At 36.6% G+C, this 24,807-nt stretch overlaps 2 protein-coding genes across 3 annotated transcripts in view; one reads left to right on the top strand and one right to left on the bottom strand.

The window, feature by feature from the left end:
• The window catches only part of nf2a (NF2, moesin-ezrin-radixin like (MERLIN) tumor suppressor a), a 49,610-nt gene extending 37,419 nt beyond the window's left edge, over window positions 1-12,191 (bottom strand). The window contains exons 1-4 of one of the 2 annotated variants that reach the window (XM_073861239.1): window positions 12,093-12,191; window positions 11,365-11,735; window positions 4,681-4,806; window positions 3,212-3,334 (exon numbers count right to left, since the gene is read on the bottom strand). In XM_073861239.1, coding sequence (XP_073717340.1) covers window positions 3,212-3,334; window positions 4,681-4,806; window positions 11,365-11,478 — 363 coding nt within the window. In that variant the 5' untranslated portion in view covers window positions 11,479-11,735; window positions 12,093-12,191. Of the gene's footprint in view, window positions 1-3,211; window positions 3,335-4,680; window positions 4,807-11,364; window positions 11,736-12,035 lie in introns of both variants that reach the window. The other variant, XM_073861238.1, reaches the window with a different exon arrangement.
• Window positions 12,192-13,018: 827 nt separating this feature from the next.
• On the top strand, window positions 13,019-24,578 carry fbxo21 (F-box protein 21). The gene is made up of 12 exons (XM_055198423.2): window positions 13,019-13,282; window positions 14,737-14,872; window positions 15,010-15,119; window positions 15,212-15,333; window positions 17,062-17,208; window positions 17,431-17,567; window positions 17,662-17,798; window positions 18,863-19,042; window positions 19,417-19,549; window positions 21,649-21,839; window positions 22,745-22,902; window positions 23,870-24,578. The coding sequence occupies exons 1-12, from the start codon at window positions 13,059-13,061 to the stop codon at window positions 24,106-24,108; spliced, it is 1,914 nt and encodes a 637-aa protein (XP_055054398.2). The 5' UTR covers window positions 13,019-13,058; the 3' UTR covers window positions 24,109-24,578.
• Window positions 24,579-24,807: the final 229 nt, after the last annotated feature.

The raw sequence follows: 24,807 nt of genomic DNA, 5'->3' as shown, positions 1-24,807 counted from the left end.
GAATATATTGCCATTCTGAACAAGCAGCCCGAGGGTATAGCTCCCATTATGGGTGAAGATGAGCTACTTACGCTTTCTCAGAATGCTCATATCTTCATCTAGTGCCCTTTGCAATGCGTTCAATGCGTAAGATTGATACAAGCGCTTTAAATTTAAGGGCAAATGGCCATAATACAATGTCAGATAATAAATGATGTCAAGCAGTGTGGAAACTAGGAAGTTGTTCAAAACAGCCTATTTTTATATAAAGTAGACGGTTGCACAAGCAATAAGTGAAGTAATCGGTTGTCAGCAAGTCATGTAAAATTAGGTTGGATCACCTGAACAGGATTCTTTGGCTGCGTCCGAAACCGCATACTGTACAGTAGGTACTGAATGAGATGAAGTACCTACTTACTTGCTGTTAAAGGTGACATAGAATGATTGAACGGAGTATTTATCCTTGTTCTGTGATGTGACATGTAGACACAATCTTTTTGTTTGGGTCTGTAATGCCTTAGAAGCTTCCTAAAAACCTCTCTCAGATAGCTCTATTAGGGTGGGGGATTTTGAACAACTGGTTTTGCACCTATTTGGCTCCCCCTACTGGCTTAACTTGCAATCTCATTACTGATTGGCTGACTTTGCTGCCACTCAAAAAATGAGTCCCCTTTAAAACAGTAGGTACTGTATAGTATGAATCCAGGTAGTATGAATGAGATTCGGACGTACTACATCCAACATGTTGCTACATCACGTGACATACGTCGTCATCACGTCATTTCATTCTATTGCGAAATCAGCCGCATGCCTCTTCTTTGTTGGATAACTTCTCTCCCGGGGCATCATGGGATAGTGAAGTGTCCATCGTATGCACACTGCAAAATCTAACCGGAAGTAGTAGGTCATCCGGGTACTTTTCGCATACTGTTTTTCGAATATTATGTATTCGGACATAATACTCGCTTCGCCTACTCCTTTTCGCGGACTATATAGTATGGAAGTAGGCGGTTTCGGACACAGCACTAGTATCATAGGATACCGGTATCACCGGGTGGGAGGGGCTTATAAATGTGCATGCAGCCGTGCCCATTTTACTTTAACTTTTAAATTACAGGCAATTGAAGAGATTCGTTGCAAAACAAGATAAATCCATTTTTTTTACATTTTTGTCAAAACATGTTTATTATTATGTTATCATGTTATTATTTTGTTTTATGGTACTACTTAGCTTTAAGTTTTAAATTATGAAGGTTTAAATCAAAACAAACCAACTGCAGTTGAATTGAAATTAATTGGAATGCACAACCAAAAAACGAGATTTCTGAACAATTAAAAAACGGTGGTTACCTCGTTTTGCAACCAAACTCTTAAATTATTTAAATGCAGCGCTTGCGTAAGCTGCGTTAAATGGCCTATGAATCTGCATGCAATGCGACGGCAACAATTGTTCAATTAAGTGCTTAAAGGAAAACACCACTATTTTTCAATATTTTACTATGTTCTTACCTCAAATTAGACAAATTAATACATACCTATCTTTTTTTTAATGCGTGCACTTAAAGGTGCAGTGTGTAATTTTTAGAAGGATCTCTTGACAGAAATGCAAAATAATATACAAAACTATATTATCAGGGGTGTATAAAGACCTTTTTATAATGAACAGTTATGTTTTTATTACCTGAGAATGAGACATTTTTATCTACATACCCAGGGTCCCCTAACATGGAAGTCACCATTTTGTGCCGCCATGTTTCTACAGAAGCCCTTAATGGACAAACTTTTTTACGAAGCTGTCTCCGAAGATGACGTGTTTGTCTGGTGTTAGGTACTGTAGCTTCTCTATGCATCTTAAATGCGATGGGTGAGCAGTTAACTGAGCCATTTGTTGCAATTCGCAACCTCACCACTACATGCCACTAAAATTTACACACTGCACCTTTAATCTTTGTACAGCGCATCGTGAATGTGTTAGCATTTAGCCTAGCCCATTCATTCCTTAGGATCCAAACAGGGATAAATTTAGAAGCCACCAAACACTTCCATGTTTTCCCTATTTAAAGACATGAGTAGTTACACAAGTTGATTATTTTAAGAAGGTTCAACTGATAAACCTTTTTAGTAAAATATAGAGACATAACTCATTAAACCAAATCAACTACATTGTAAAAATTGCATATTTTTTTAAAGTTAAATCAATTTAAAAATAATTATTATTACAACTTTCTTGACTAGTGAGAAGTTGTTATAAATTATAAAAAAGTTGAAATAACTTATGCTAATTTAACTTAATAATGTATAGCAAGTCCTCCTGAAGAAAGTTGAAATGAATTGTAAATTCAAGTTGATTAAACTTGAAAAATAAAGTGCAATTTTTTTACTGGGTACTTGGCTTAAAAAAAACTGTGCAGCAAGTTGCCTTGAGATTTCAGAAGAAGTGTAATTCAGTGTAAAGCACAATCTAAGAATAAACTCCAAAAGCAAGGCATGCTGTCAGCATGCAACTTAAAACACCAACACTAAAATAATCTAATAAATGCAAATAAAATCCTAGATATCTACAAGACTAGGATTTTTCTAAACTAAAAGAGTTAATTCTTTGCAAAACAAGTGTTTATTTACCCCACATGATATCCAATCTAACTGCTCAATGAGATGATTGATTGAAAAAGTGTTTATAATGGAGGTTATTGGCTACCAGTTTCTGATCTTGGAGAATGTTGGCAGGGAGTTGTGAAACAGGAGGTATTCCCCTGAGATTAAAGCATAAGAGACAGGAGCCTCGATGTAGAGCACACTGCTTCCACATGACTGAACACAATCACACCAAACAATGGAGAAAAGCACTGAACCTGCAGACAGCACAGCCCACAAACCCTCTCTGACAGAGGACCGCGTCGAGAAACCCAATACGAGAGCACTGATCAGCTGCCAACCCTATTAAACCGAAATGGCTTTTGAGTTCAGGTTAACAGCACATCATCACCTACAGTTGTGTACAAATAATACTTAACAATCCAGCTAGTTAATTATACAAAACCTATGCTAAAATCAAATCACCGATAACATTTTCTCTGCCTTAGTGAATCTGTGCCGTGCATTGTGGTTTGGCTGAAAACACACAGGAAGCCGATTCAATCCTAAACAGGTTGCAGTGTGTAAAGTAGATGGCTACACATTCCTATTACTTTGAGTTAAGGTCCAGTTAAACCCACAAGAAGCTGTGACTCACCTGCAGAAAAAAGAGATGCTGGGTTATATCCTGCACCAGCTCATCTTCAGCATTCTCCGGGTAAAACTTGGCCAGGAAACTAAAAACTATTGGCTCCTCTTTGGGCACATCATGGTCCAAAACCTAAACATAAAGAGAAAAGTATGCACAAGAGGAAAAAAACACCAAAGATAAACAAGTGAAAGTGAATCTGCAGACTGTTAATCCATTCCCTTTGTTTATTAAAAATAAAATAGCAATGTTTCAATCAATAGCAAAAATCTTTTAATCTTTATTGATCGAAGCATTGCTATTTCATCTCTTATAAATAAAGAAAATGGATTAACAGTGTGCACATCTCCCTTGTTTATCCCAAAACCTCTAAAGAAATAAACTCCCGTGTTGTGGATTTCAATTTATTTTACTGTCAATAATTTTTTACAAATAAAAAGCAGAAACTTTACAGTACACCCTGAGATTTTAAGTAATTATTTTAATCATGTAATAGCACATCTGCATGTTAATCTTTAAAAACATTTATTTTTCATCCATTTTAAAATTTGTAAGTATTTTGCATAGTTATTGTTACACATTATTGGACCTTTATTTGGTCATTTTTGTTGTATTGGTACTTAACCCATTAACTGGCACTGTCGGGACACCCAAGTTTACTAAAAAATTTTAATCTATTATGACAAACTATATATTGTTGGAAAGGTCAAGAATATATTCGATATAAATATTTCAAAACTTCTTAGCAGTAATAATAATGCAGTGACTGTAATTTATTAATTTGTGACAAGAGTATGCAGCAAACCTCACGGCAAAGGGCAAACCAACACAAACCTCTTTTTTTTATCATTTTATGTATAATATAATACTGTATTGAAATATTTTTATTTACTACAAAAAATGTAAACCTCTATAACAATTTTTTCTTATTTAATATTTTCACTTCCAGACACTTCCGTAAAAATAGTGTCTTCTTTAAAATAAGGCTTCTAGACCAAAAAATACCAGAGTTATATTAATTTGAAGATGTACATCACCTTTTCACCCCCCACTTAAAAAGGGCTATGCCAGGTAAAGGGTTATCTATCCATTTTGTTTTCAGTTTTCCAATATATTGTAGTATTGTGTAATAGTCACATGACATACAGATTAAACAAATATTTTATTAGTACCTCTTTTTAATTTTCATACCCCAGTTTGGGAAACCCTGCATGAAAATTGTTATTTTGTATCATGGTACCAAAAGAATACCATCAGATATCATAAGTGCATCTGTGTGCACCAGAAAAAAACTTTGTTTACATCACATCAGGATCTCCATAATTAGAAGGTACAGTGCAGTCAAGCCTCAATTATAGTTATTTTCCATTACATCAATATCTGTGCTTTTACCCAATGACACCACATGAAAATGTCAGACTATTCCTTAAAAACATTTAGGAAACACAACACAACTAGCAAAAAAGTTTGTGTTGTACCTTTTTGTCCATCTTGAGCCATGCGATGGTGTCTTTTACATCATACTGCAGGCCAAAAAACCAACTCTCCCTGAGTCCCAGCGTCCGGCACACAAGTTCAAACAGGTCCTTTCCTTTCCATTTCAGCTGCCCAAACAAGATTAAAATGAAGAAAGGTTAATAACATGAAGGCTATAAAGACCCCTTAAGATAGCATGATGAGCAATTTTCTCTCAAGTGTTAACACAAAATGCTGTGGAAATACTAAAACCTTACATTTGAAAGTGTTTATCTGATAAAAGATCACTTTTAACACACACACACACACACACACACACACACACACACACACACACACACACACACACACACACACACACACACACACATATAGTATAAAGCTTGCCTTAAAGGGATAGTTCACACAAAAATTAAAATAAAGTCATTAATGAATCACCCTCATGTCGTTTCCAACTCGTAAGACCTCCATTGATCTTTGGAACACAGTTTAAGATGTTTTATATTTAGTCCGAGAGCTTGTTGACCCTTCATTGAAAACATCATCAAAGTAGTACAAAATACATTTTGGTCCAAAAGTAACAAAAAAATTATGATGTTGTGAAGCACATGCGCGACACTAAAGTCACATGACTGCAGTGACGCGGATGTCGTGTTATCCTCAGACATGTTTGCAAATTTTTTTTTTCAAACTTAAAGTGTTCGTCTCCCTCAAACTGTAAAAGAAGCCTGGGCGCACACAAAAAAAAAAACAGCTGGGGCGCACCAGATAACACGTCAGCCGTGTCGTACCTCATCTGCGTCACTGCAGTCACTTGACTTTAGTCTCGAGCTTTCGCTTCACAACAGACATGAAAGAGAAGACAATGCTGAACAAAGTAAAGTAATTTTTGTACCAAAATGTATTTTCGATGCTTCAACACATTTTAACTGACCCACTGATGTCACATGGACTACTTTGATGGTGTTTTTATTACCTTTCTGGACAGTATACCGTACTCAGTTTCAATGATAAATCTAAAACATCTTAAACTGTGACTGCAGTGAAGCGAATGACGTGTTATTTTCAGACATGTTTGCAATTTTTTTTTTTACTTACAGCATGCGTCTCCCTCAGACTGTAAACGAAGCCTGGGCGCACAAAAAAAAACAGCTGGGGTGCACCAGATAACACGTCAGCCGCGTCGTACGTCATCCGCGTCACTGCAGTTACGTGACTTTAGTCTCACGCATGCGCTTCACAACAGACGCGGAAGTAGGGCTGTAACGATATATCGTGTGTCCAATTAAAAAGACCTGTCTAAAATCAAAGCTGCATCGCTGCATCGATTCTGTGTTTCATGCGCAGCTTGTGCGTGTACTATGGCGTTTTGGTCAGTAAGAAATCCATTATCAATCTAAAATCATTATGAGTCTGGGTCGTTTATAACGTGCATTTAAAAAAGCAACACTCGTTAAACAAAGTCATTCAAAATATTCTTTATTATCATAAAAATACCTGAAACAATTTGAAGAACAGCGATATACATATTCCTGTAGACATTTTCTGAAATAGGGTTTGTAACGCTACTTCTACTGTGGCACAAGTGGCATTTCTGCACGAGTGCGCCCCCTGGCTTTTGGATGTGGCGGCATTTCACCGTAATTCATTCAAATTCATTCATTGAGAAAATGCGCATTTGCACGATAAATCGTTACAGCCCTACGCGGAAGAGAAGACAAAGGCTGAATAAAGTAGCAATTTTTGGACCAAAATTTATTTTCGATGCTTCAACACATTCTAACTGACCCACTGATGTCACATGGACTACTTTGATGATGTTTTTATTACCTTTCTGGACATGGACACTACCGTACGTAAATTTTCAATAAAGGGTCAACAAGCTCTCGGACTAAATATAAAACATCTTAAACTGTGTTCCAAAGATGAACGGAGGTCTTACGAGTTTGAAACGACACGAGGGTGAGTCATTAATGACATGATTTTTATTTTTGGGAACTATCCCTTTAAAGACCCAAAACTTCAATTCTGCTAAAGTCTATTCCCTAGACACTTAAATTCAGACAGCAATAGTATAATAAATAATAAAATAAATCTTCATGCAAACCCACTTGAACAGGACGTGTTGATAAGGAAAAGAAGATCCCAGCATCATAACAGATATCAGAAAGGGCATTCACTCAAGACATATCAGTTCATTCTTTATCGGATCAAAAAAACACAAACAATTTACTATATTTAAAGGGCCGAGGATGAATTTCATGCATCTCTTTTCTCATTAAAATGACTAATACTGAGTATTTGCAGAAAATCAAATATAATTTAGTATACCTGCATTGTTACCATTACCATTATATTTACTTATAACCGATGGAGCAATAAACATGGCCAAATTCAGGGAACACATGTTTTGATAAAATGTATACTGTATAAATGTAACTGTAAGTCTCTTTGGATAAAAGCATCTGACAAATGCATAAAAGTAAATATTAGAAATATCTGTATATCTTTGAAAACCAAAATACGTAAAAGATTGCAATCTGCAAAGGAATGTCAGTGGAATAACAATTAGATAAGAACTCATCTTGTAAGAATAATTTCCACGTGTGAGCGTCTGTGCTCGACTGAGCTTGTCATTAACAGAGTCTCTTCAAGTATAACCATCATCATCTGGACCCAGTCGTGCTACAAGTTAGTGTCTTGCCAACTACTGTATATTCCTACCTTGCGTCAATCTGAATTAGTAAAGTTTATGACACAGAGGACACAAACAAGTACTGACAACTTTCGCAGATAATTGCAAACATCATCAATATTGCTAACTTTATTTGCATAACAGGCACAGGTGCTATTCAAGGTGCAGATTCATCTTGCCTGGCCTAATGTTTATGTATGAGAACGTATCACAATACGCTGCCACCTAATATGAGTACAACCAATTAATAATGCTTATACCTCCCCCTTCAGGAAGCCGATGGGCTGTCTTCAAGGACAACAGTAGACATTTACAGAGAAATTAGATGAGCTCACTCTCCTACATATTCAGAAGTTAAATGACACCTTAGTTAAAAACTAATTTATAGCGTATTGAAAAGTTCACTATACGCAGGCATAATAAACTACAAAACTGGTAACTAGTGATGCACCGATGTATCGGCCACCAATATTTATCGGCCGATTTTTGATGAATTTGAAACCATCGGCATATCGGCAATAGCACGAGAAAGGCCGATACCGATTGTTTATTAATTAACTGCATAAAGAAATCCATTATATGTAAAAAATGAGTTAATGTTGTTTATCAAATAAATGCTGAATAGTAAAAACAACCTTTGAAGGTTGTCATGCTGTCTTATTTTATTTTTTTTTAGCTTAATTTGTGCCTCTCATATTATGTTGGTCAGTTGAATGTTAATTACATCCAATCCATGTTCAGTAAAAATAATTTGATGCAAAAATAAACTAGCTAAGACCAACTGTATAGTATTGTATACAAGTGTTTAATATCTGTATCGGCATCGGTATTGGCCAGAAGTTGTCTGTTTAAATCGGCATCGGTATCGGCCCAAACAAATCCTATCGGTGCATCCCTACTGGTAACCTAAAGGACAAATTCTGAATTTACTATTTATGTGCTGCAGGCTTTTTACCAGAACTAGATCATATTGACTGAACAACAGCACGGTGGTATTTCTTGTAACACAGCGTGAGTTTAGATGTGGTCATTTTGAAAAGTCAATATAGGGTACTGCGACTGGCTCTGTTTAAAACAGAGACATAGCTCACGCTAAGTATTAACCTAAGGCAAAACCACAGATCAAGTCCTTTGAATATTTAAGTAAAAACGTTAGTTGTGAACTTGTGATGTATATACTATAGTTCAGATGTTCTCAAACTTTTTCATAATGCCCCCCCCCCCTTGCGTATGGTGCATTCCTTCACGGCCCCCCAAAGACAATTTATGACAAAAATGCTGTTCTAAAACTTAACATTTTAATTAAACAAAACATTAAGTTATACAAATTAGTGTTGTTAATTACACAGAATTCATGATCAATTAAATAAAATATCATAAAACCAGGGCCCCCCTGGCACCATCTGGCGGCCCCCAGTTTGAGAACCACTGCTATAGTTAACATAACTAAACTGATATTTTCAACCCTAGAATGTAATTATTAAACACATCATTCATATAAAATAAGATAATCTGCTCTGCACTGCAAAAAAACATTTTAAATAAATTATGGCATTTATGTTTTCTCCTTCAGAATGAATTAGATCGTGATTGAATTACTCATAACTGTTTGGGGACTATTTTCTGTCTCTCTGAAATGACATTACTGTATAGCCAAGGGCTCAGAAAGGACTGGAATAACATAAATTGTGGTTTAGCTATGACTTCAGTGTTGGGATATTACAGGCTATCAGTGGTGAGCAAAACAACCTCAACATTTTTGTAAAGATGGAGAGTTTGGTGTACTTTCTGTTTTTTAAATCCATGCTGCCACCAAGTGGTGCAGGTGAAAATACTAAAATGTAAAAGACGATGCAAAAACTCATCTCACAATAACAATACATTAAAAATTAAAAGACATTACAGTTGGTGATAAAATGTTAGAGATTTTATGCAGTTTTTTTCTGGATCTGTGACGTCAGTCATTTACATTTACACAACAAGTCGACTGTAAGTGCATTGACAAAGCACACATTGTTATCAGTATGGGTTCGAACCCATCGCCCATTTGCGCTGCTTATGCAATGCTCTACCACTGAGCTATACAGGACCCAATTCCAATTTGTAAAATGCTAATTTTGTAGGGCTGGACAATATATTGTTTCAGCACCAACACAGCTTCAATCACATCGCAAAAAAACTATTTTGGATGCCTCTGCCAGTGTTACACTATACAACAAAAACAAAATATGGCAATGTCAGTCCCACCAATATTGTGCAGCTCTGTATATACAGCAATGAAGATTGGCATTCAACAATAGCTTAAAAAACATTTTTAAAAACAAACTTTTAAAAAAGGCTCAGAGTCAGATTTATTGCCATGGTAATTGACAGAAACTTGCTTAACTTCTTGTGAACCGGTGAAGCTGCCAATCACTGTCACAAAAATATGACACTTTAAAGGGACATTCCACTTTTTTGAAAATATGCTCATTTTGCAGCTCCTCTAGAGTTAAACATTTGATTCCTACGGTTTCGGAATCCATTAAGCCGATCTCCGGGTCCGCCGCTAGCACTTTTAGCATAGCTTAGCACAATCCATTGATTCTAATTAGACCATTAGCATCGCGCTAAAAACTAATTCTCAAACTGGCATAATAATCAAGAACTTTGCTGATGTAACATGGCTGCAGCAGGCGTAGTGATATTACGCACTGCTCGAAAATATTCCCCTTCTATTGAAAGATACTAAGGGGACTATTTTCGGGCAGTGCGTAATATCACTACCCCTGCTGCAGCCATGTTACATCAGCAAAGTCCTTGATTATTACGCCATTTTGAGAGTATAGTTCTTAGCCATATCTGCCTAGAAAACTTTTAATTTGTCGTCGTTCTTAGTACACGATGTAACTATAGAAGAGTCAAGTTTTAAATAGGAAAAATATCGAAACTCTTTGGTTATGTTTTAGCGCGATGCCAATGGTCCAATCAGACTCAATGGACTGTGCCAAGCCACGCCAAAAGTGCCAGCGCCAGACCCGGAGATCAAGTGAATGGATTCCAAAGCGGCAAGAATCAAATGTTTAACTCCAGGGGAGCTGGAAAATAAGCATATTTTCAAAAAAGTGGAGTGTCCCTTTAAAAGAACATATTTTGACAACTGCACCCCTACCCTGAACTACTATTTGTCCAGAACCTCATTAACACTTAAGCAATTGCTGTTAATAAGTGTAAAAACTGAAAGAAAAAAATCGATGAGACAGATAGAAAGGCATGCACACAGGGTCTTGGGACAACAACACAGCCCCAGGAGACATTAACTCATGGTCGTTGTTTATCACACTACTTTTTTACCACCATCTGTTTTCCCTTAATTTAAAAATATTCCCCACGATGAGATCTGTCTAAAAATAGGCCATTTATCTCCACGAGACTATATGATGTGCAAATGAAATGTACTGCAAGTCTAGTCTACATACCAGTCCTCTTTCTGTCAGCAGACATCCCACTGGTATTGTCATTTATAGACTGTACCTTTATACTTGGGAATGATTATTGTGATACAAGATGCTGCTTGCTTTGTAGATTTTTATGCTTGTTTTGACTGCTTCTGCAAACTTTTTATTATTCATCCTTGAGACCACCGAGCTGTCTATGTTCCCTGTAAAGCTGCTACATGAGACGGAGATGTCTAATGAAGCCCCCCTGGAGAAATTGGTGAGACTGAGGCTCGCTCGAGGTCAGTCAGGTGAAAGTGAATCACGAACAATAATCCACCGACAGCTTGGTGGGTTCTCAATGTTAAGCTTACGTGACCGAAATAAAGACCTGATCACTGCATCACATGACAGATTTGGCTCTTGGTTACTATAAATGTCTTCTCAAAATACAATGTAAAGGCAGCATGTACAACTACAGAGATAGGTGATGACCGAACCAACATTGTTTCATGATTCGAAGATGCAATGCATATTTGTAGAAATCACACAGATACAGACAACTTGCCACTTACCTCACAACTGAACTCCAATTCGGCATCCATAGTTACAATTCTGACGTTGAAAGTTTTGGCTTGTTTCTTTTTGAGGGAATTGAACCCCATAATCGATGAAAACACACTTGCCATATTAACTGAAGTTGAGAAAACGTATTCTTCGCTGGAAACAACATACACCTGTTTACTATTTACTATTTGAATCCCTGCTTAACAAACAGGCATTCCTGGTTAAAAACTACAAAATAGCATGACAGTCATCTTTGGTGTGCAAATGTAACCACACTGTGGGAAAGGTGCATCACCACAGGCAGGAAGTTATCAAACCACCTGTTAACCAGTGACTGGTTACATACTGTACTGTCCCTTTACTTCCTCTTAAACTCCATCTGTAAAGAAAAACCAAATAACAGAAAGTTACTTAAGCCAAACTTATATGTATGTTATAAAAACAACTTCAGTTCATTGACAAACAAACTAGTTAGACCACTATTAGCATACATAGCTAATACAACTGTTAACTTATTACAAACTAAGTACATGCTTTTAAAACCTAACTACTTCACAAAATATTATTCAAACGAACATTTATGTATGCTTTTAAGGATTTTATCTCGCATGTTTATGTTTTGTTACGAGAGCTGTTGACGGATTCGACCAGTTAGCTTGTAAAGCGTTCGCTAACTCACCTGTCAAGCTGTAAACACAGGTGAATTCCTGAGATGTGTGAGATTTAACTTACACACCTGCACACACGCACTGCTGCTTTGACTGTTTTCACACCAAAAACCGAAACTCTGCTTAACCAAGCTCAGGAGGCAGCGCGCATGCGTACTAGCGCACGCCGCAGAGTTTTTTTACGAGAATATTTACATTGCACAAAACCAGTTAAAACAAACTTATAACAATGGATAATAAAAACTGGTAAAATTATAAATATATTCGAAAATTAAATAGCAATGAATTACAATAAAAAAAATAAAAAAAATAATAACGTAAAATTAGTTTTATAGTAACATACTGTAAAAACCCATTGAATACACTATAATGTGAGAGAAAACGTTTATAAAACACTTTTATAAAGCATAAAATAACAGAAAAAAGAAAACGTATGGCTTCAAGGTTAAGAAATACAATGTGCATTAATTATTATCCATGTTGCATACTCACGTATGTTTAAACTGATAAAAATAATAAATATATTGGCAAATTAAATAGCAATAAAGAAAGCACAATTAAAAAAAAAATAGTAATAAAGTAAAACTATAGCTTTAGTAACATACTTTTAAAATCCATTGAAGACACTATGTGAAACAGAGATCTCCATATTTAAAAATACAGAACATGTTGTAAATGCTGTAAAAATGCTTGTACATTCAGAGAAAACGTTTATAAAACGCTTTTATAAAACATGAAATAACATAAAACTGAAAAATATTTGCTTCAAGGTTAAGAAATAAAATAAGCATTAATTATTATTAACGTAAATTATTAATAATTTATTACATTTATAAAACATTGAATATGTGTTTCCAGAATAAATGTGTAAATATTAATGTTTAAGATAAATACAAGTTAAAAGAAGATAAATGATAAAAGAGAAGATAAAATTTACCTCATTTCACACTAGGTAGTTCTGCACCAGTAGTGGGCGTGACCTCATGACAGAATTGGGCGGAACTTCGATGAGGTCATCGTGGTAAACAGAAAAGATGGCGACGCCACACACGGGAGATCGGGTTTTAGGGACAAACGCGCTTATTCCCGAGGGTTTCGTCAAACAGCTGACAGATTTACCAGCGGAAATGTTAGAGCACATATTGTGCTTTCCTGTGCTAAACCATTTCGACATTTGCAGCGTTTCCTGCACGTGCAAGAGACTGCGTGACGTGTGCCACGGCAGGGGGAAGGTTTGGGCGCACCAGTACAAACTCAGGTTGCATTAGTTAAACGCATTTCTCAAAATTTATAATCTCCATCAGCTGCTAGCTTTTGAAGAGATAAGCTTAAATTTGGTCCATTCATGTTAGAAAGTACAAATGTGTCCTTAAACCAGAGCTGTGTTAGATCGCGTGCACAGTTTAATGGTGCACCACTTGTCACATGTGTCATATATGTAGAAAGGTACATGTGTTTCATGTTTATTCATTACATTAGTTCACAGACTAGTCCATGTAGGTAAAAGCAACAGATGCACGTATTATTATAATAATTTTAGTGACCTTGACAATAAAAATTGGAGAGGTCCTGTGTCCCCTTACAAAAATTAATTAGAAATTAATACATCATCATTTAAGTACATCATCATACATAATAAGTATTGTTTAACTATATTAAGATCTTATATTTAATTGCAGGGATCTGGAGGTTAGATGTAGTAAGATTTTATTTCAACTTTAGTATCTTGGTCAATAATGTGACGTTAATTATTTTGTGTCCATATGGTTCAATTAAATGTAAACGGGTTAAAATTAAAATTGCAGATTACTTGCACACATTCTCTTTTTTAAGAACCAAGTCTAAAATTTCTGGTTTTATTTCATTTTGAAAGAATATTTTGGGGATAATTGCAAAAATGTCAGTGTGGTGTAACCGGTCTGTGTCAATTGGTGTAACTAGTGTTTTTTAAATAAAAATATTAATATATTCCTAAAAAAATGTGGAATAAAATATAATCATCTAGTGTAATATGATTTTTTTACATAATTTGTCAAAAATTATTTAGCAAACAGAGCTGTTTTCAGCATTTAAAATGCATTAAAATTTACATTTAGAAATAACTAATAAAATTATATTTTAAAATGATTTTTTATAATTACACTTGCACGCCATCAAGGTGGATAAAATATTTAATATTTCTCATTCTTTGGTGCAATTGGCAGTTACACCATTTGACATTTTCAGGTCCATTCAGTTTTAACTTTCATAAAAATGGTGCAAATGTAATGTGCATTGAAATATACCTGATGCATGCTTTTAAAACAATTTTTTTAAAGATTTTTGCATTTCTCATCTACTATTTACTATATTTAATGTATTTACTATAGTTAATTCTAGTAATTTTTTGTATACTATAGTATTGTATAATAATGACTATTGTGTATTGTAGTTTTTTATAGTGTTCAGTTATAGTAAATACAATTTAGTAAATACTAAGCAAGTACACAACTGTAGTAAGTACAAAATATTTTACCACAGTTTACTATAGTGTACTACAGTGTTTTATTTCATATGGGTATGGTTACGAATAAATATTTAAATCTTTTGCAAGGTACCGGCGGTATCCTATCCATTTGCAGTTGTAGTTGAAAGCTTTTTTGGAGGCATTGGCCTCATGTTTAAGTTCACATTAAAGATATCATATTGATCATTGTGTCTTTAATATTTTAGGTGGCCCAGGCTTCAGAGATTTTATCGACAGAACGAGTCATACGATTGGCTGAAAGAATTTAAAACACGGCACGTGGTTGGTCAACAGATACGAAGGACAGTAGAATGTATTTCCAAGAGGTTCTTCACAGAAGTTGTAAGTTTGAAAGTGACCTGGTCACAATTAGTAGTTGGTAACATATTAACAGATTTTTCTCAAATGATCATAAATTTGTAAGGTTAGTTAGATTTAATCAGTTTGTTTAGTAACTAACCCAAAGATCTGTAATGCAGCCATGCGTTGGCCAGGTTCTTGGAGACAGCTTTGCAGAAATAGAGTCTCTCGGTGCTCCAGAACACTTCTGTGAAGATGAGCTGCTCACCATTTTGAATTCTGACAAAAGGTTAGAGATGAGCTTACGTCTCTCTTCATCTCATTTTTTCACTGCAGCTTATCTAACAGGATTTATGAGTCTCTTTCTCCCTCCTTTCCCAGGAAAAGTTTGACACTTAAGTACTATGCAAAGAAAATCCTCTACTTTCTCCGCCAGCAGAATATTTTGAGAAATCTAAAAGCTTTTCTTGAGCGTCCTCCAGAACAGCAGTCAGCCCTCGAAGGTAAAGACATTGACACGAGAGGTTTTTATTTCCTGCTGATGAAAAATGACCAAATTATCTCGGAAATATTATAAAGTTCTCTTAATTTGTATGGATCAATGAGATAATAAAGTGCCATTGTTATTGAACCCTAGATCATTAATTTAAATGTTTTCCCAGAATGCACTGCTTTTGGATGTTATAATGCTACTTAAGGCTACATAAATCCCAAAACATATTTGTGAGCCTGTCTGTGAAAACCTATATATGAAGAGTTTGGTTCCGAAACGCGATAAACGCCATTTTTTATTAGTTACCACCAAAATCAGTATTGTATATGGTAACTTTTAAAAAGTAAATTCTTAATTTTACGCAAAATCTGATATCCGCCGTGTTATTCTGTCATCTTTTCTCTCTTTTTGCCAAAACGCGACAAACACTGGTTCTCCTTCTCTGCAGAATGAAATAAATCCGCTTAACCAATCACAGCACACCATTTCACACATTGTAAACAATGATGGCGGTGCATTGAGTACACACAGAATCCTAGTTTTCCTCATCTGCTTTGTACTTCGTGATCAACAAACAAACAAAAACAAAATAAGACTTTGATGGTATTGATAAACCTTTGGTGGCTTTCTGTGGCAGGGAAGAAACGTAAGCCATCAGAATCTAATAATTTACGCGAGAGGCACTCGGGAGACGGAAAAATGCCGGTTGCTTTTTCTCCCGGCAGGATCAAGCTTCTGTCATGCTAACACATTGACCCCAGAGGATCTTATGAAAAACTTTCCATTGTTTTACTCTAAATCAACGAAAATCGAGCAGGACCAAAACATTTTACAGCTGATCGCTGTCAAAAACGTTCAGCGACGATGTCCCAAGTATAACAGCAGCAATGACAGTGTTCTTAATATGACAAAGTAAGCGTTTTGATTGAATCAGTGTATACCACTAGTCAACTAAATGAATATAACATGGCAAAGATGAATGCAAATTTATATATAGATTTAATCAATTTATAACATTGCATTTTATTTAACATTTTTGCATTTTGCGGAAAAATAATCAGTTTTTATAATAAATCTTTGAAAGTCAAATTATTGATTTGAATTTTTTTGTTATTATAACCTAAAGATGCTATATGAAAGTTTGTAACAGAAAATAGTGGTTTTCATCTTGTCACTTTCTTGGTATAGAAAACACGTTTTTACCGAAATTTGTCAAAATGGATTTATTGCGTTTTGGAACCAAACTCTTCATACATATATATATATATATATTAGACAGAAATTAAACCAGAACTTCAGTATATAACATATGTTAATTATTAAATATTATACCACGGGTCTGTTGAATGCTGCATTCTGATTGGCTGAGAAATGTTCTATAGGTGTTGATTATTTTTCTGTAAACCGCACACCTAACTTTTCAAATGTCTTAAAAATAGGCACCAGAGCAATGTTTGTGGTAACCGTGGTATAAGCGGAATAATTGACTCCGGTCCTTTGAATTATTTGAAAATAATGCACACCTGCGGTGCAACGGCACTCCGCTTTGCGTCGTGCCGCATCACCACCCTGGTGTGCATTATTTTCTTATAATTCAATGGCCCGTCGTCAATTATTCCTTACTTTATATATGTGTAAAATCAGATGTGTTGGCTGATATCTTTACATATGTATTTAAACGTATAGAAAAGATAAAAAAGTTAAAGCACATCCCTTTCTGTTTTATCCTCCTTTCCAGGGGCCGTTTTGGTCGATCAGTATTGTAACCCCCTTGCTGATGTCACTCTTGAAAGTACATCAGCCCAAATAGAAGACATCACAGACAAGGTGAAGAAATACCTACGAGAGAAAAACGCCACACACCCGATTCTGCGAGCCAGTCAAGGTCGGTCCACGCCGAGAGATGTGGAAAATTTCATTTAGTGCTCTCGTGTCGCCAGGCTTACAGAAAAAATTCTCTGTTGTCTGATAAACATTTGATGTTAAAAAATGAAATGTCTCCAAGGTCTCATAGATTACTTCAGTTTTTTTTTATTAATTTGGCAACTATAAAGTTATTCCTTGTAAAGTCTTCTCCCCCTATCTGTCCTCGCTGTTGTTTTCCTAGGTGACTGCTTTGTTCTGGAAGACCTGGAATTACAAAGGCAGGTCATATGCGCTCTCAACGTCGTCCTGTATGAGCAGCTGCAGTACAAGGGCAATGAGCGCGACTATTACAATCCCCTGAACTCATACATACATCAGGTACACATGACCACCATCACCTCATGTATAATAAAGTGCCGCAGGGAAATCTACACAGTCAACAGTGTGCTCTCCTGCATCCCGTTCTGTTTAGGTGCTGGTCCGTCGGACAGGCATTCCCATCAGCCTCTCTGTGCTCTACATGACACTGGCCAGGAAATTAGGAGTCCCGCTCGAGCCTGTCAACTTTCCCAACCACTTTCTGCTCCGCTGGTGCCAAAATCAAAGCAGGTGGGTTTTTACTTTTTGCATTCCGGCTACATTTCACAGGGTTCCCACGGGTCCTTGAAATCCTTAAAAGTTTTCGGAAAAAATCCAAGGGCCAGGGAAGTTTTTGAAAATATACATATATAGGTACAGGTCATTAAAAGTGCTTTTTTTCTAGAAAAAAATCCGTATTATTCCCTGTGTAGTCTAGGATAATATCATCAAAATTTTAGACTTTTAAGCACACGTGCTAAACTGTTCGCTTTAAATGCTTATATCTTCTGTATGCGAATGTTGATTCATACCAAAATGCTTTTTTGCATAGTTGTGTTTGACACATGAAAACGTCTCGGGTTACATATGTAACTGTTGTAACCTGAGAAGGGAACGAGACACTGCGTCTCCCTTGCCATACTTCCTGCATCCCTGTAACGCCGTCTTTGGCAATATTTTAGATAGCGATATACTTCCTGGCTCCTGCGTCACCGTGTCTTTGTCGTTAAGCCTCACCATTGGTTGAATTTGATATACACACTCAGACGCACTTACCCCTTGAAGCGTCCCCAAAGTGTCACCTCAGTGACGCAGCACGAGTTCCCTCGAAAGGAAACACATTTAGTCCTTGAATTTTAAGGGTATTGGTCCTGGAAAGTGCTTGAAAGGTCCTTGAATTTGAAGTTAACTAAGGTGTGGGAACCCTGGTTTTATAACCTGCCACTAGGGATGTTCATTTCAGTAAATTTTCCTGACCGACAACTACAACTTGTTAACCAAACATTTACTGATTTTAATATTGAATTGTAATTGAGTAAAAATAAATTTGATGGTTGTCAGTGACCCGGCTAAAATGATACAAACAGCAGCAACAGATCAACAACAGAACCAGGATTCATTCATACATTATCAAAAAAGCATGTGGTCAGTACAGAGGATTAATATCCAAAACGGGGGCGATTGTTACTTTTTCATATACCATGGTGGTTATCTTGTTGAATATGTAAAATATCACTTGTCTTATTATGCTTTGAAAGTTACAATAGCATTAAAATATAACAAAGACTTAAGATGACTAATATGCTGTTTCACAGGAGTGGCGACATCTACGACTATGTTTACATTGATGCATTTGGGAACGGCAAGCAGCTGGCTGCTAAAGAGTGCGAGTATCTAATCAGACACCAGGTGACAGCAGATTACTACGGTGCAATAAGCACTGGGGAACTACTCCTGCGGATGGTGGGAAACCTGCTTAATATCGGCAAAAGAGGGTGAGACAAATTTTTACAGACAGCATTGTAGCTATACTTGACATAAAATGCAAAAATAAAAATGGGTGGGATCAGAAAAAATAAGTCTTGACACAAGATGGATGATGGGATCACTCACAGCACCTTTAATTTGTGTTTAACAATGCTTTTATATATTTTTGGGTTTTCATGCATGCGTTTGTAGCTTATAAACAAATATTTCTTCGATGCAGATTTTCACACTAAGTTTGTATGCTGCATAGGTTGTCACTAGTAAACCAGTCGGGAAACCGTTTAGGTATAGTCTGTGTTTTATGTAAATGAAATGTGTTGGTGGATTTTCATCAGCCAACCTAAAAGTTAAATAGTCAGTGTTGTGTTTGTTTTCTGTCTAGGGAAGGGAACGAGAAATCCTATCAGCTCCTGCGGGACTCTCTGGATCTCTACCTCACTATTAATCCTGATAACGTTCAGTATCTTCTGCTGCAGGCACGGCTTTATTTCCACCTGGGCATATGGCCGGAGAAAGTAAGCAAGCATCTATGATATATTACACTAATTATTCACAGGTTCACATGCCTCTTTGAGCATCACTGACCGCTTTTAAAGGATTAGTCAATTTTCTTAAAAAAAATCCAGATAATTTACTCACCACCATGTCATCCAAAATGTTGAAGGTTTTTCTTTGTTCAGTCGAGAAGAAATTATGTTTTTTGAGGAAAACATTCCAGGATTTTTCTCATTTTAATGGACTTTAATGGACCCCAACACGTAACAGTTATAAATTGCAGTTTCAAATTACTCTAAACGATCGCAAACGAGGCACAAGGGTCGACAAATATGCACTTTTAAACCACAACTTCTCGTCTTCCTCCGGTCCTGTGACGCACCAGCGTGACCTCATGTAATTGCGTAATGACATCCAAAGGTCACGTGTTACATATATGAAACGCACATTTGCAGACCATTTTAAACAATAAACTGACACAAAAACATTAATTAGTATCATTCGATATACAAAAACGTCGGAACTGTCCTCCTTCTCCACACATGTAAACACTGGTGCGTAGTTTCGCAGATGTCATCCGTGACCTCTTGACATATTAAGTGAGGTCACGCTGGCACGTCTCACGACCGGAGGAAGACGAAAAGTTGTGGTTTAAAAGTGCATATTTTTTATTTTTCTTGCCAAAAATGATTGTTTCGCTAGTTAAGACCCTTATGCCTCGTTTGGGATCGTTTAGAGTCCTTTGAAACTGCAATTTTAAAATGCATTAAAAACTGTTAAGTGTTGGGGTCTATTAACGCAACACTAAAGACTTATTGCTCTTTGCTCCCCCTACAGGTTAGAAGCATAATTGTTCATTACCTCTGTCGTAAATACTGCAGCATAGCTGGCTCTGATTGGATTGTAGGTCTGCCGTAAAGCTGTTTTTGTAGTTTTCACTCGACCTACAGGACCACGACCCGACGGTAGGAAACTTCTTTTTGGTCGATAGAGGGCTGCAAAGCGAATGTGAAAGTGCCATTCACCGTTTTGAGTTGATGAACCACTGAAACTTTTTTGGAAACGTTATTTTAAGGTAAAAAAACTCTTTGGTGTTGCTTTAAAGTCCATTAAAATGAGAAAAATGTATTCCTCAAAAAACATAATTTCTTCTTGGCTGAACAAAAAAAAACATCAACATTTTGGATGACACGGTGGCGAGTAAATTATCTGTTTTTTTTTTTTTTAAGAAAATGGACTAATCCTTTAATAATAAATCAAGCACTGTGTCCGAAATCACTGACAGATTTGCTTTATTATTAAAACAGTACGTTCTATATAGTATGTGTGGGTGCAGTTTCAATACATTTTGGACATACCGTTTGACCTATGATGTAATCAGAACAACTGCAATAATAATTTATGTATGCATTGTTTAACAAGTACAATGAAATCATAAGAAATACATTTTTGGTACCTAAATCACTTAAAGACCCGCCCCGTTCATAGATTTCTGGGATTTTTATTATATTCATACTCGAAATGTGGTGCATGGCCCTTATGGAATAATAGTGTCCATCGAATGCACACATAAAAATCTAGCCGTAAATCTAGTAGGTCATCCGGGTACTTTTTGCCTTATACTACGAGGCGAGTTGTATCGAACATACTACTCGCCTACTATATAGTCTGGAAGACAGCGGTTTCAGACGCAGACGCAGCGATAGTTTATTTGTGGTAAAGTTAAGAACTGGCCTGGTAAGTTAACATTACAGGTTCAAGCTGTGCAAGCAGAGATAGACAATATAACAATATATTACACCATTGTGCTGCTAAGCAATGCATTTTAAGCTCAGGTTACAGCAGGGGGATGGTATACTGTGAACTCTTATAGTCACTTTGGATAAAGGCATTTGCCGAATTTGGCTCTTTCAGATCTAACACATTTAAAATAAAACTTCAACTTGATATATTTTCCCACAACCTTTGTGTTGTCCAACTTAATAATTAAGATTCCTTCAAATTAACCCCATCCACAAAGTCATTTTTCTTTGTACTTAAATACACTGTAGGCCTATAATTCATGTGGCAACACATTTAGTACAGTGTTAATATGCTATCTTTTTATTATCCGTCTCAGGTGTTGGATATCCTCCAGCACATCCAGGCTCTGGATCCATCTCAACATGGCGCTGTGGGTTATTTGGTTCAACACACCCTTGAGCACATCCAGCACAAAAGACATCCGGCAGAACCGGAGGTTAAGAGACATAGCGCGTTGGAGAACAAGGACGTGCAGTACTCCGTAGGTCTCGTCATGAAGCATAAAAGGTACAAGCGAAGCGAACCAAAAAAAAAGCATTTTTCTCTTTATCCTAAATAGTAGTCACATTAAGAGTCGTCCATTTATTCAGAAAAGCGGGGAACAAATGAACTTCCTGTTTGAAAACTACACAGTTTTTATAGGTTAAAGGCACAATTTGTAAGATTTTGCATTAAAGGAAAACACCATATTTTACTACGTTCTTACCTCAACTTAATTAATATCCCTATCTTTATTCAATGCGTGCACTTAATCTTTGTACAGCGTGTCGTGAATGTGTTAGCATTTAGCCTAGCCCCATTCATTCCTTAGGATCCAAGCAGGGATGAATTTAGAAGCCACCAAACACTTCCATGTTTTCTCTATTTAAAGACTGTTACATGAGTAGTAACACGAGTGAGTATGGTGGCATAAAATAAAACATGGTGATTTTTAAGCGAATAAAAAATGAGAACTTTATCTTATGGCGGAAGAGCACTTACGGTAGTTTGCAACACTTCGACCTCGGGCGCAGTAATATTGATGGAAGTTTGAGCGAGGGGGGGTAGTCGAGGTTAAAGTGCTGCAAACTAAGTGCTCTTATGCCATACAATATAGTTCTTCTAAATTCATCCCTGTTTGGATCCTAAGGAATGAATGGGGCTAGGCTAAATGCAAACACATTCACGACGCGCTGTACAATAATGTAGTGCACGCATTGAAAAAAGATAGGTATGTATTAATTAGTCTAAGTTGAGGTAAGAACATTTAAAACTCCTATTTTAGTCGTTGTTTTTGTTTGGCGACCTCTAGTGGTGAAAATTGCATATTGTGCCTTTAATATGATTTTCTGCAAAATGAATTGTGCTTTTGCTGTTTTAAAAATGATTATTACGTTTATGAATGTTTTTAAGCTGTACGATTGCCTTCGTAGGTCAGGCTATAACTGTGTAATATATGGATGGGATCCTACATGCACGATGAGTCAGGAGTGGATTAACACTATGAGGGTCCATCAGCTGTCTAAGGGTTCTGATCAGCCCTTCTACAATGTCTTAGTACAGGACGGGACCTGTAGATATGCTGCACAGGGTGGGTCGGCCCTTTATTTATGTTCCTTGTAAATGTTGATTTATGGGTGGTTAAATTAGGGAAGTAAAACAATACATCTTAAAGGGACACTCCCCTTTTTTTAAAAAAATATGCTAATTTTCCAGCTCCCCTAGAGTTGAACATTTGATTTTTGCGGCTTTGGAATCCATTCAGCCGATCTAGGGGTCTGGCGCTACCACTTTTGGCGTGGCTTAGCACGGTCCATTGAATCTGATTAGACCATTGGCATCACGCTAAAAAATAACCAAATAGTTTCGATATTCTTCCTATTTAAAACTTGACTCTTCTGTAGTTACATCATGTACTAAGACTGACAGAAAATTAAAAGTTGCGATTTTCTAGGCAGATATGGCTAGGAACTATACTCTTATTTTGGCGTAATAATCAAGGACTTTGCTGCTGTAACACAAAATTATATACATGAAAATTAGTAACTTTCAAGCTTTCAACAGCAGGGGACTATTTTTGAGCACTGCGTAATATCACTACGCCTGCTGCAGTCATGTTGCAGCAGCAAAGTCCTTGATTTTTACGCAACATGTCTGCCTAGAAACTCGCAACTTTGAGTTTTCGGTCGCTCTTGGTGCACAGGGTAACTACAGAAGAGTCAAGTTTTAAATAGGAAAAAAAAATTTTGAGCACAATGCTAATGGTCTAATCAGATTCAATGGATTATGCTAAGCTATGCTAAAAGTGCTAGCGCCAGACCCGTAGATCGGCTGAATGGATTCCAAAATGGTAAAAATCAAATGTTTAACTCTTGGGGAGCTGGAAAGTGGAGTGTCTCTTTAAATGATTCATTTATCGTCTCTGAAAACTGGGACTTTGTCGTGATTGCTCTGAATTTCATCAGCATCACTGAATCGTTTCTTCAGGGGAAATGGCTGTTAATTGAAGACCTCTTTTGTTTCAACATCATAATGGTCGCAAATTACTTTGTCTGCAGAGAATCTCGAACCTCACGGCTCCCCGCTGGAGATCGCCCACCCCGAGGTCGGACGCTACTTCACCGAGTTCTCCGACACCCATTACATCGCCAATGAGGAGCTTCATGCACGTTACCCGGAGGACATGTGCAAGACCCACAGGACTGTAGAGGAGCTTTACCACGGTCACACGCCGAACTCAGGGCAGCCGCCGGAACCCATCGCCAATTTCCAAGAACACGATTTATTAGATCCGTAGAAACGAAATGTCAACACCCATCTGTTAATGCTCACCCACTTTTACACAGTCTCACCACAAGAACTAACTAAATAGCACTGACGTGGGACTAATCGCTAGTTTACTGGTATTAATAAAGCCAAAAGCTGTAGTCATTTCCTTTGTACAACATCCAGTTATAATTGCAGCTGTCACTCACAGCTGCACATGTAGACGGTGCTCAAACCACAAACACGAAAAATGTTGTAAGGTAACAGTATGTGTGTGAATGCTTAAAAATGTATTTCAGTAATGTGTAAACTATGTAAAATAATAGATGATAAAGGATCTGTATATGTGTATGTGTGATGTGCTTCAGGTCCACTTTACTACATTTCATCCCTGTTGCCCTGCATATGCCCTGACTGAATTAATGCACTACTAATGTTACATCTCCTTAAGTGATCGTTCACCCAAAAATTAAAATTCTGTTATTATTTTCTCATCCTGAACCTGTATGAATTACTTTTTTGTCATGAACACAAAAAGAAGATATTTTGATAAATGATAATAAGCACACAGCTTATGATAACCATTTACTTTCATAGTAGAAAAAACAAATATGATGGAATTCAATTGGTACCATCAACTGTGTGCTTACCATCATTTATCAATATATCTTCTTCATTATTTATCACAATATATTTGCATAATATTTGTTTTCCTACTATGGAAGTCAAT

This window comes from Misgurnus anguillicaudatus, chromosome 22 (assembly GCF_027580225.2).
Source record: "Misgurnus anguillicaudatus chromosome 22, ASM2758022v2, whole genome shotgun sequence".
Taxonomy (NCBI): Eukaryota; Metazoa; Chordata; class Actinopteri; order Cypriniformes; family Cobitidae; genus Misgurnus; species Misgurnus anguillicaudatus.
Note: the sequence above shows the minus strand (reverse complement) of the source record. Positions and strands in the feature narration are given on the sequence as shown.